This window comes from Sarcophilus harrisii, chromosome 2 (genome assembly GCF_902635505.1).
Source record: "Sarcophilus harrisii chromosome 2, mSarHar1.11, whole genome shotgun sequence".
In the NCBI taxonomy this organism is placed as follows: Eukaryota; Metazoa; Chordata; class Mammalia; order Dasyuromorphia; family Dasyuridae; genus Sarcophilus; species Sarcophilus harrisii.
Genome location: NC_045427.1, coordinates 249,971,045 through 249,984,659, shown reverse-complemented (window position 1 = coordinate 249,984,659; position 13,615 = coordinate 249,971,045). Strand labels below are relative to the sequence as shown.

At 35.4% G+C, this 13,615-nt stretch overlaps 1 protein-coding gene across 1 annotated transcript; it reads right to left on the bottom strand.

Annotated features, from left to right (window-relative positions):
• Nucleotides 1-713: 713 nt before the first annotated feature.
• Nucleotides 714-2,665, bottom strand: RNASE12 (ribonuclease A family member 12 (inactive)). Its single transcript, XM_003759207.3, has 2 exons — nucleotides 2,426-2,665; nucleotides 714-1,500 (listed from the first exon to the last, which is right to left on the bottom strand). Exons 1-2 carry the CDS (start codon nucleotides 2,463-2,465, stop codon nucleotides 1,010-1,012), a joined length of 531 nt encoding a protein of 176 aa, XP_003759255.2. The 5' UTR covers nucleotides 2,466-2,665; the 3' UTR covers nucleotides 714-1,009.
• Between the last annotated feature and the right edge of the window lie 10,950 nt (nucleotides 2,666-13,615).

The following is a 13,615-nucleotide window of genomic DNA, read 5'->3' as shown; positions in this document are numbered from 1 at the left end:
CAAACTAAAAAAGGAGCTAGAAAAGGTGTATATGTAGAGGAATAAAGATAGCAGAAATGGAGGCAAGTGAGATAGGGCATGGTTTTAAAGTATAAAGAAAGTCAAGAGAAGAAGGAAAGCAGGCCTCTATAAAATAGAGATTTCTGGAATAAGTCACCAGTGGGAGAAAGGATGTGTGTTTTTCTTGCTAAGAGATGTTTCATGGTGAGTGGGGGGTGAGGTGGACAATGACCACTTGTTCTAGATGTTAAGGGAAGTTCCAGGATGAGCCAGCAATAGAGAAGACAAGTATTTGAAGTCCAGAGAAAGTGAGGAACAAGGTTGGAAAGGGAGAAAAAGTCTTTTTTCATTCTTTCTTCCCCCTAAGTGTATTCCCCATCTCCAGTTTTCTGCTTAGGTGCCAACATCCTCATGATGTCTCTACTCCCCTCTCACTTCTTTGTGACAACCCAATCTCAATCTAAGCATAGATCTGATGAGTTCACTCCTGATAGATGATTAGTGAGATTTAATTAATTTATCATTATTAATTAATATAATTATTAAATTAAATTAATTATTTTATCTAATGGTTTTTTCATTTAACAGAAGCAAAGATGAACCAAAAGGATAAAGTTATAATAGAATTTTAAACAACATCTTGAAGAGCATTGGAGTCCTTCCCAGGTATCCCTGATAACATGATAGCACAGAGGTAACTATCTATTATACTCACTCAACTCATAAGATATAAGTATCTATTTGGTATATCTATAGATAAAAACTGCTTGTCTTCAGCATTTCCAAAAACAATCACAGTTCATCATTAGGGAAGTAAATTATTTTATTGAGGGAGAAAAAGCAAATAGAGGCAGGCCGAGCCTTTTACGCTTCAAGGAACATTACTGGTCCCCGGCTTCTATACTCAAGAGATCCCTCCCCTCATTTTCACCATGGTCATTCTAGAAATCAGTGAAGATGATTCACAGCTGGAGATGGAAAACAGGAAGTCCCAAGCAAAGGAGCTGATCTAAAAATCCTCCACAATCCCATGTAAATATACAGGCCCTAATTCATCACAGTTGAAGAGGATAGACTTAAATTTGGTCTGAGAGTTGTACTTGCATCCTGGAAACTTTGTTCCTTCAATGAGTTTACAAACTGTCAGCTGGAACTTCACCTGGCTCTGGTGGCAGTCCATTCTTGAGGGATACTTGCATGTAGTAAGGGTAGTGAAGTTTTTGCAGATACTAACGAGGGTTTCTATCTTCTCATGAATGAATGTGTGCTTCTGCTTGCAGGTGTTTATGGGATTCCGGATTTTTCTCAACAGCATCATGGCATTACAGTACCTGAACAAATGTTGAGACTTAGGATAATCTATATGTTCCTCCTCGAATGTCTTTTCAATTAACCAGTGATCATCATTCAGATCTCTACTCAGGCCCAGCATCAGAAGGAAAGCAAGCACCAATAACAGCAGCAGGGGGAAAATCCCATTCACACGTTTTGCTTTCTCTCCTGTGGGAGAAGAACAAGTGGAAGAAGAACTCAGAGGAAAACTAGAGACTTTCTAACTCTATCTTTTTCTTGTGATTTTCTAAAACCTAAAGTGTCTTCCCTCCCTCCTGAATGTTATTTTGAATTCTTTCCATCCTTCAGGATCTAGGTCATGTCTCACCTCATCCATGAATCTTTCCTGACCACATTAGTCTTTTTTCTTTTTTACAATCCTTCTTTGCTTAGACTCATTGGAACCGGCCCTGGAATCAAGAAGATCTGAGTTCAAATCCAGCCTTGGATACTTAGCAGCTGTGTGACCTTGGGAGGCAAGTCTCTTATAACCACCTATAACTTATAGTATTTTTGCCAAGAAACCCCCCAAGTGGCCACACAAAGAGTTAGACATGCCAAAAATTACTGAACAACAAACAACAAGAATAATTCTCTCCTGTATGTCAATCTTGTTAGACTGAAATGTCCCTGACTGACTTTAAGAATAAATTTCATACTTTCTTACAGTGTCTGGCATTTTTCTGGGCAGAGTGTGGATACTTATTTAACATTTTTTCCATGGAATGCTTAAAGCTAGAAAAAAAAAGTTACCACTCCCTCATATTTGCAGATAAAAGAAGAGAGGGGGGATTCTGGTATTAACTTGCTGTGTGATTCTAAGCAAATTTTGCTTCGAATCACACAGCAAGTTAATACCAGAATCAGGATTGTTACCTAGTTCTCCAAACTTTCAATTGATTGCTTCTTCTCTGAGCCACAAAAACCTCTTTCAGGTATTATTTCCCTTCCCATGTGTTTTGATCATTAATTACTTCCCTGTATATAATATACAACCTTCTCATTTTACAATGCCACCCTCCTCCCTTCTTCCACTCCATTCCTCCTTTCTCTGAGTCCTGTCATACCCTCCTAAGTCAGGATTATTTCTCACCTATTTTATTTGCTGTAGTTCTTGCTGATGCTAGATCCATCTGGTCATGGGTCTGAGAAGTTCTTTGTGTTTCTTGGTTTTCCAGAAATGAATTTGAGGAAACCCTCTTAGGTTTGGGAGTACAGAAAGAAAGGGAGGGCCCTAGATGAGAGGTGTGTTAGGATATCATTGGAGGGGAAGGGAGAGTTATACTCAGAGGAAAGGTGGAGCTATACATGTTATGAGCTGGTCATTATTAAACAGAGGAGGAGAGAAATCATCCCAAATTTGAATATGGGTTATATAATAAGGGATATGTAATAAGAGAAAGGTTAAATAGACATCTAAGTAAATAAGTTGTCATGTAAAAACCAGTAAAACGTTTTTTAAATATTGATATTGGAAAATAGGGCTAGATGCTATTTGTAGACTATTAATAACACATTAAATAGCAAAGTTTGCAAAGAGCATTCCTTACAATGACCCTATGAGAAAGGTAATATCAATATTATCATTCCCATTTTACATATGAAGAAACTAAGGCTCTGAGATATTATTTGCCTATGAACACTTTTCAATTATCCGAAATAGTACTAATTCCTTCTTGTAATTTCATGGAATGTTCTGAAGAATATGATTTCACTTTAATATTTTAAGTCTAAATTAATCATTAGCAATGCTATATTGAGGTTTTTCAATGTTGTAAAGATATTGAGTCCCAGTTGATAGATGTTATATGTTAAATGTCAGCATTAGGTGTCAGCATCAAATTCCAAGGATCCTACTGGGGAAAAACATACTATCTTCTTTAATATTCCAACGATTCACAAAAGTTAATTCTTAAAATACCCAGAGGGAAAAAAGGTAAGATGAATAGAAAAACATTCCTTCCTGTCTAACCTCTGGCCCCAGACCTAGTTTCCTCCAGGTGGTACCAAGGCCAGGACAGAAGCAGTAAAACTTCAAGAACATCAAGCTACAGAGAGCATTAGGAATGAGTGCACATCAGAAAACCACTTAGTGAGACCTATGAGGAGCTGGATTGTGGCCTTAGTTTTCAGGAGATGAGCATTCTCAAAATGAGATTACTTTTATTTATTTGGAGGTGGGGAGAAAAAGGATGAACCTAATCTTCAGTACTATTTTAAATTATTCTGCAATCACCTCTGTTAGAAATATTCCAGCCAAGGGTTTCCCAGCAAACAAGTGTACTCTTCTGCCCTCTGCTGAATAAGAAGGTAAATCTTTTGAGAGGTGTCTAGGAGAGGCTAACAGCAGGATAGAGAAAAGGGAAGTTGCATTAAGGACAGAGAACAAGACCATGCCTTTACCTAAAAATTTAAGAAACAAGGAAGAGAAAACCTATGTGATAAAATTATACAACCATCATTTAGAAGATGACTGCTCCAATTTCAAAAGGATTTTTTTCACACAAATAAAGTCAGATCTAAACAATTGGAAAAATATTAAGTGCTCTTTGATAGATTGAGCAAATATAATAAAGATGACAATACTACCTAAACTAATCTATTTATTTAGTGCTATACCAATCAGACTCCCAAAAAACTATTTTAATGACCTAGAAAAAATAACAACAAAGTTCATCTGAAAGAACGAAAGGTCAAGACTTTCAAGGGAACTAATTTAAAAAAAAATCAAATGAAGGTGGCCTAGCTGTACCAGGTCTAAAACTATACTTATAAAGCAGTGGTTACTAAAACCATTTGGTACTGGCTAAGAAATACACTAGTTAATCAGTGGAATAGGTTAGGTTCAAAGGACAAAATAGTCAATAATTATAGCAATCTAGTGTTTGACAAACCCAAAGACCCCAGCTTTGGGGATAAGAATTCACCATTTGACAAAAACTGCTGGGAAAATTGGAAATTAGTATGCCAGAAACTAGGCATTGACCTATACTTAACACTGTACACGAAGATAAAGTCAAAATGGGTTCATGTCTAGACATAAAAAATGAGATTATAAATAAATTAGAAGAATATAAAATAGTTTACCTCTCAGACATGTGAAGGAGGAAGGAATTTTGTGACCAAAGAAGAACTAGAGATCATTATTGATCACAAAATAGAAAATTTTGATTATATCAAATTGAAAAGCTTTTGTACAAGCAAAATAACGGTTTGGTCATGTATACTTATTGTGTATCTAATTTATATTTTAATATATTTAACATCTACTGGTCATCCTGCCATCTGGGGGAGGAGGTGGGGGGTAAGAGGTGAAAAATTGGAACAGGAGGTTTGGCAATTGTTAATGCTGTAAAGTTACCCATGCATATAACCTGTAAATAAAAGGCTATTAAATAAAAAAAAAAAAGAAAGAAACTATTAAAAAAAAAAAGAAAAAAAAAAGAAAAGCTTTTGTACAAACAAAACTAATGCAGACAAGATTAAAAGGGAAACAATAAACTGGGAAAAGATTTTTACAGTCAAAGGTTCTGATAAAGGCCTCATTTCCAAAATATATAGAGAATTAACTCTAATTTATAAAAAATCAAGCCATTCTCCAATTGAAAAATGGTCAAAGGATATGAACAGACAATTCTCAGACGAAGAAATTGAAACTATTTCTAGCCATATGAAAAGATGCTCCAAGTCATTATTAATCAGAGAAATGCAAATAAAGACAACTCTGAGATATCACTACATACCTATCAGATTGGCTAGAATGACAGGGAAAGATAATGTGGAATGTTGGAGGGGATATGGGAAAACAGGGACACTAATACATTGTTGTGAATACATCCAGCCATTCTGGAGAGCAATTTGGAACTATGCTCAAAAAGTTATCAAACTGTGCATACCCTTTGATTCAGCAGTGTTACTACTGGGCTTATATCCCAAAGATATTTTAAAGAAAGGAAAGAGAAAAAAAAAAGAAGGGAAAGGGACCCACATGTGCAAGAATGTTTGTGGCAGCCCTCTTTGTAGTGGCTAGAAACTGGAAACTGAGTGGATGCCCATCAATTGGAGAATGGCTGAATAAATTGTGGTATATGAATATTGTGGAATATTATTGTTCGGTAAGAAATGACCAACAGGATGATTTCAGAAAGGCCTGGAGAGACTTACATGAACTGATGCTGAACGAAATGAGCAGGACCAGGAGATCATTATATATTTCAACAACAATACTATATGATGATCAGTTCTGATGGACGTGGCCATCTTCAGCAATGAGATGAACCAAATCAGTTCCAATAGAGCAGTAATGAATTGAACCAGCTACACCCAGGGAAAACTCTGGGAGATGACTATGAACATATATAATTTTCAGTATTTCTTTTTTAATATTTTGAGTTCCAAATTTTTTCTCTATCCCTTCTTTACCTCTCTACCCTCCTCAAGACAGCAAGCAATCTGATATAGACTATACTTGTACAATCATGTTAAACATATTTGCATATTAGTCATGTTGGGAAAGACAAATAAGAATAAAAAGGAAAGACCATGAAAAAGAAAAAAGAAAAATATTTAAAAAGTGAAAATAATATGCTTTCCCAATAATCAGAATTCCCAATCCCTACATTTTTGTCTGCCTGCATTTTTTATTTCCTTCACAGGTTAATTGTACACTATTTCAAAGTCCGATTCTTTTTGCAGCAAAATAACTGTTTGGACACGTATACTTATATTGTATTTAATTTATATTTTAATATATTTAACATGTATTGGTCAATCTGCCATCTGGGGAAGGGGGTGGGAGGAAGGAAGGGAAAAATTGGAACAAAAGGTTTGGCAATTGTCAATGCTGTAAAATTACCTATGCATATAACTTGTAAATAAAAAGTTAAAAAAAAAAAAAAGAAGTCAATTCTGGTCCAATTGACAAAACCAAGCCTTAGATACAAAGTTTGGAGACCCCCTTTTTATGCTAATAGTCACCAGGAGTTTAACTTTAATCCCAAAATTATGTTCTCAAGATTAATAATATTTAAAGGAAAGAATAAATATAATTATAGCCCAGAATCTCCTGTCTCTGAGGAGAGCAAAATAGCTAGCTTCTGAGTGCAGCCTTTTGCTTTCCCTCCTGACAAGAATGCTCATCTCCCTTGGAGAAGAGGGAGAGGGGAGAAGATGCTAGGGATATCTATTCTTTCCCTCTGAGCCACATATATAATATCACTTGTCCACATAGCATAGCATGACATTATATATGTGTGTGCAGATGCGTGTGTATATATACACATGTGTGTATATGTGTATCTATCATCTCACCCATTAGAATGTATCCTCCTACAAGACATGGACTGATTTTACTTTTTATTTGTATTACCAACACAACCCAGTTTCTAAATCATGAGTACTTAATAAATGTCTGTTGATTACTATAAAATAGTCTAACTATAAAGGCATTCTTTATCTGAATTATTTTTATTAATGCTCATAAAAGGTTTTAATCGAGTGGCTTGCTATAATTACTTCTAGAATGAATGGGGTGGTAAGTCAATGAAACCCTGGTTTCTCAAGGAAATGATCAAACTTCCACTGTGCTTTTTGCTTTTTTTTCTGATTCTTTTCCCTTTCTCAGGAGCCAGACAAGAAATAGTACATATGGTTCTCATAACAGCTTTTCCTCTGATGCATCTTCTGATGATACAACTTGTAGTTGAAACAATTATATATGTATAAACTACTAAAGAGCAGCATATGGGTCTGGAAATTTCTTGGAATCAAAAACCAGAACAATTTAAAAGAAATCACATCTTTAGCAAAAAAAAAATTGCAGACTGTACTGAGGCAATGGTTAAGGTTAATAAGAAGGGCTCTTGCAAAACAATCAATAGTTTTATTCATATTAATAAAAATAAAGTCAGTGGTTTATTATATATACATATAAATGTATACATATATACATAATGACAGAGAAACACACACAGAGAAGAGAGAGGAGAGTTTATAGTCACAAAGCACTTTCAGATACATTGTGTCATTTTACCCTTATAACGACTGTAGGCTATAGAGAATACAAGTATTCCTATTTTACAGTTCAAGAAACTGAGGGCATGCCACAAGAAATTGAGATAATAATAGTTGATCTTTTCACCAAGAGATTCCCTTAAAATAGTCCTGTGAATTGTGTAATGAATATATTATTTTGCCCATTTTACAGAAAAGAAAGAACAAAACTGATAAATGTTTGAACCAGGATTTTAACTTGGATCTCCTACTTTCAAGTCTTGAGTTTTTACCACTCACTACACTACGTCTTTGAGTTAGGGGTAAACACAGAATAACCTGTTCTTTCATAATAAGCATGATTCTTGGTTCCTGTATTAACAATAGAACACTAGAGAGGCCATTATGGCAATTTCTATATCACTATATGGCAATTGATTTCCACTTAGATATTCCTTGTCATTTGAGTAAACTACCACAAGCTAGAAAATTATTCTAAACTATAGGGAAAAAAAATTTATAAAATGCCTATGTATCAGATACTTTATAAATATCTCGTTTATCCTCACAAGGACTCACAAGATAATTTCACTTTTATTAGATATGACAAGCTAAGTCAAAATTCAGCAGTTTCCTGCATTCAATTGTGCTTTTATTATAATTCTAGAAACATAATATAACATCACTCATAGGACTAGTCTGTCTATTCTTACTTCCAGTTTAGGGTCCCCAGAAAGAGATTAACTACTACCTTCAGGGTTTTAGAAATAAACCTGAGGAATGATACATCTATCAATGTAGTGACTGAGCCCCCCATCAGTGGGTTCCCCATTCATAATCATCCAATATACTCAGTTTTTTTTTTTTTTTTTTTTAGCAAAGGCATTTAGTAAGATGATAGAGAGCTGTCAATCAGAGAAATGCAAATTAAGACAACTCTGAGATACCACTACATACCTGTCAGATTGACTAAGATCCAATTTGGAGAGCAATTTGGAACTATGTTCAAAAAGTTATCAAACTGTGCATACCCTCTGATCCAGCAGTGTTTCTACTGGGCCTGTATCCCAAAGAGATATTAAAGGAGGGAAAGAGATCCACATGTGCAAAAATGTTTGTGGCAGCCCTTTTCGTAGTGGCTAGAAAATGGAAGTTGAATGGATGCCCATCAATTGGAGAACGGCTGGGTAAATTGTGGTATATGAATGTTATGGAATGTTATTGTTCTATAAGAAATGACCAGCAGGATGAATACAGAGAGGCTTGGAGAGACTTACATGAACTGATGCTGAGTGAAATGAGCAGAACCATGAGATCATTGTACGCTTCAGCAACAATACTGTATGAGGATCAATTCTGATGAAAATGCCTCTCTTCAGCAATGAGAGGATTCAATTCATTTCCAATTGATCAGTAAGGAACAGAACCAGCTACACAGAGCGAAAGACCACTGGGAAATGAATGTGGACTGCTTGCATTTTTGTTTTTCTTCCCGGGTTATTTTTTACCTTTCTAAATCCGATCTTCCTGGTCACCAGAGACTTCTTCAGTCAAAGTAGGGTCCTTAGTTCCCACGTGATGACCGCATATTTTAAAATCATCCAGAGTCAGGAATTCAGGTTAAGGGAAAATCTTTGATCTTTATTCTTTGTGGAGGTGAAGGGGGATAGCGATAGAGATGTGAGCAGCCACAACACGAACCAACCAGCAGTCTCTCTGCCTCTCTCTCTGCCTCTCCAAAGTTGTCCCTACATCATTTCCTATACAATACATCAGAACTTGCACAAAGAGTGGGTGGGGGCCATTCTTTCTCCAAGCATTTATTAATAGAATATGGTCCAATTACTGTTTAGCCTCAAGTGCTTGGGACCTCAGTGCATCAACTCGAGCTTCAACCTATTACAAGGTAGGTTGAAAACAGAGAAAGAAAATTATAGACCAATTTCCCTAATGAATATTGATGTTAAAATCTTAATAAAATATTAGCAAAAAGATTACAGAAAATCATCTCCAGGATAATACACTATGACCAAGTAGGATTTATACCAGGAATGCAGGGCTGGTTCAATATTAGGAAAATTATTAGCATAATTGACTATATCAATAACCAAATTAACAAAAACCATATGATCATCTCAATAGATGCAGAAAAAGCATTCGATAAAATCCAACATCCATTCCTAATAAAAACACTTGAGAGAATAGGAATAAATGGACCATTCTTTAAAAATAGTCAGTAGCATATATTTAAAACAGTTAGTAAGCATCATATGCAATGGGGAAAAACTGGAACCTTTCCCAGTAAGATCTGGAGTGAAGCAAGGTTGCCCACTATCACCATTATTATTCAATATTGTATTAGAAACTCTAGCCTTGGCAATAAGAGCTGAGAAAGAGATTAAAGGAATTAGAGTAGGTAATGAGGAAACCAAACTATCACTCTTTGCAGATGATATGATGATATATTTAGAGAACCCCAGAGATTCTACTAAAAAGCTATTAGAAATAATTCATAACTTTAGCAAAGTTGCAGGATACAAAATAAATCCCCATAAATCCTCAGCATTTTTATACATCACCAAAAGAGAAATTCCATTCAAAATAATTGTTGATAGCATAAAATATTTGGGAATCTATCCACCAAAGGAAAGTCAGGAATTACATGAGCAAAATTACAAAAAACTTTCCACACAAATAAAGTCAGATTTAAATAATTGGAAAAATATTAAGTGCTCTTGTATAAGCCAAGCGAATATAATAAAGATGACAATACTCCCTAAACTAATCTACTTATTTCGTGCTATATCAATCAGACTCCCAAGAAAATATTTTAATGATCTAGAAAAAATAACAACAAAATTCATATGGAAGAACAAAAGGTCGAGAATCTCAAGGGCATTAATGAAAAAAAAAATCAAATGAAGGTAGCCTAGCTGTACCTCATCTAAAACTATATTATAAAGCAGCAGTCACCAAAACCATTTGGTATTGGCTAAGAAACAGATTAATTGATCAGTGGAATAGGTTAGGTTCACAAGACAAAATAGTCAACTATAGCAATCTAGTGTTTGACAAACTCAAAAATCCTAACTTTTGGGATAAGAATTTCATTATTTGACAAAAACTGCTGGGAAAATTGGAAATTAGTATGGCAGAAATTAAGCATGGACCCACACTTAACCCCGTATAGCAAGATAAGATCAAAATGGGTCCATGATTTAGGCATAAAGAAGGAGATTATAAATAAATTAGAGGAACATAGGATAGTTTATCTCTCAGACTTGTGGAGGAGAAAGGAATTTGTGACCAAAGATGAAAGAGATCATTATTGATCACAAAACAGAAAATTTTGATTATATCAAATTAAAAAGCCTTTGTACAAACAAAACTAATGCAAACAAGATTAGAAGGAAAGCAACAAACTGGGAAAACATTTTCACAGTTAAAAGTTCTGATAAGGCCTCATTTTCAAAATCTATAGAGAATTGACTCTAATTTATAAAAAATCAAGCCATTATCCAATTGATAAATGGTCAAAGGATACGAACAGACAATTTTCAGATGAAGAAATTGAAACTATTTCCACTCATATGAAAGTGTTCCAAATCACTATTGATCAGAGAAATGCAAATAAAGAGAACTCTGAGATACCACTACATGTCTGTCAGATTGGCTAAGATGACAGGAAAAAATAATGATGAACGTTGGAGGAGATGCGGGAAAACTGAGGCACTGATGCATTGTTGGTGGAGTTGTGAACAAATCCAACCATTCTGGAGAGCAATCTGGAATTATGCCCAAAAAGTTATCAAACTGTGCATACCCTTCGATCCAGCAGTGCTACTACTGGGCTTATACCCCAAAGAGATACTGAAGAAGGGAAAGGGACCTGTATGTGCCAAAATGTTTGTGGCAGCCCTGTTTGTAGTGGCTAGAAACTGGAAAATGAATGGATGCCCATCAATTGGAGAATGGTTGGGTAAATTGTGGTATATGAATGTTATGTGATGTTATTGTTCTGTAAGAAATGACCAGCAAGATGAATACAGAGAGGCTTGGAGAGACTTACATAAACTGATGCTAAGTGAAATGAGCAGAATCAGGAGATCATTATATACTTCAATAACGATCCTGTATGAGGATGTATTCTGATGGAAGTGGATTTCTTCAACAAAGAGAAGATCTAATTCATTTCCAATTGATCAATGATGGACAGAAGCAGCTACACCCAAAGAAAGAACCCTGGGAAATGAATGTAAACTGTTTTCATTTTTGTTTTTCTTCCCGAGTTATTTTTACTTTCTGAATCCAATTCTTCCTGTGCAACAAGAGAACTATTCGGTTCTGCACACATATATTGTATCTAGGATATACTGCGACATATTTAACATGTATAGGACTGCTTGCCATCTGGGGGAGAGGGTGGAGGGAGGGAGGGGAAAAGTCGGAACAGAAGTGAGTGCAAGGGATAATGTTGTAAAAAATTACCCAGTCATGGGTTCTGTCAATAAAAAGTTATAATTATTAAAAAAAAAAAACCATGTATGAGACTCCCTGCCATCTAGGGAAGAGGGTGAAGGGAAGGAAGGGAAAAGGTGAGAAAGAAGTGATTGCAAGGGGCAATATTGAAAAATTACAGTACATATGTTCTGTCAATAAAAAAAAAAATGAAAGAGCAACAATAGCACCTACAACTCCCCAAGTTTTTGTGAAGATCAAATGAAATATTTGCAAAATTCATAGTACAGCCCCTGGCACATTATAGGTACTTAATAAATGTGTGGTTTTCTATGTATTTTTAAGGCTAATGAGAATAATAAAATCTAGTAACAAAGAGTATCTTTTTAAAATTAGAAATCAGCAATGCAGACTAACAAGGTGTTTGCTGATGGCATAACTGTTGAAGTAGTAGAAATATATGTATATAGAGAGGAGGAACTGGAATTGTAGGGTTCACACAAATACCTTTTTGTATTAGAAGAAAAAATAAAGTTCTAAGTTCAAAAAAAAAAAAAGATGATAGAGAACAATTGGAATAAAACATTCCTCCCCAAATTCTGGAATGTACTTCTCTCCCCCACACATATACATATATGCCACTCATAAGAAAAGTGACATTGAATTTAAATATGCTGATAGTGAGACATGCATATAGAAAACATGCGTGTCAAAGGAGTAACTTGATACTGAAAGTCCCTTCATGGAGTCCTCACAAATTTCACCTTCATTGTTGCTTTCTGCTGGGTTCTGAGGGTATGTGCCTTTCTAAGGTCCCTAGCTAGCACATCATTCCCCTAGGAAAGATCATTCTATTGGTATATCTCTTTACTCTACTGCTTCTACTGCTGGTAGCTACTACCAATTTGGTGGATACTTTGTTTGGCTCCAATAGATAGTGCTACTAATGCTACAGCTATCTCCAGTCTTTTGAACTTATAGTGTCACTTTCTAGATAATGTCTTTTGAGTTGTCTAATATGAAAAAGAACAAAAACAGAGAGACAAAGATAGCCATGTGCTCATAGTCACCAAGGCTGAATGGGTGACAGAACATACATCTTCTTCTCACACAACTCTGAGGAGGTAGCTCAAAGTTGTCCTAACTTATTGCAACAAAGGGAAAAGGGCAAGAGACTAAAGCAATACTCCTTTTATAAACCCTTTGATTCTAGCAGGTCCTGACTCTTCAACACTTGTAATATCCATCCTTCTGGTTAGGCAGCTAATTAGAGAATTCTTTGCCATCTCATGGTAATAACTCCTCATTCTCACATGACTGGAAATAATCAATCATGGTTTCATGTGATGGACACAGCCCAAGGAGGGAATATCTATTCATAACTATAACTTATATAAATTCTAGCCTTACTCTCTGAAGGTCATGAATGTTGCATTTTATCCCTTCCCCCCAGGGTTCTCCAATACCTTAAGGAGTTTGGGAATCTGTTCTCTTGCCATCAGTTGAATTCCAACGATTATGTTCCTCTCTCTTAGGATCTCTCTTAGGGCTAGCACTTCAGTTCCATTTAACAATTTAGCAACACATTAGATTTTACAAAAGAATATTTATTTGAAAGGTATAGCAAAAAACAAAACAAAACAAAACAAAAGAACCAAACTCAAACACTGAAACATTCTCAAAATCCTCAGATTTTGTTTAGAGAGAAAAGAAGATTTAGAATCATAATTTAACTCAGTTTCTATATAACATTAATCCCACTTCAAGTCCAAAGGCTTTCTGGGCTGATATTCTAACACTCTTTCTGGGGTTTGCCTGCTGAGCTAGAGGCCTA

Bases quoted from the DNA above. Each gene is read 5' to 3' on its own strand.
- RNASE12 (XM_003759207.3), bottom strand. From the start codon at position 2,465: ATGGATCTAGCATCAGCAAGAACTACAGCAAATAAAATAG. The intron at 1,501-2,425 runs GTGAGAAATAAT...CTTCTCCCACAG, and splicing joins AACTACAGCAAATAAAATAG to GAGAGAAAGCAAAACGTGTG.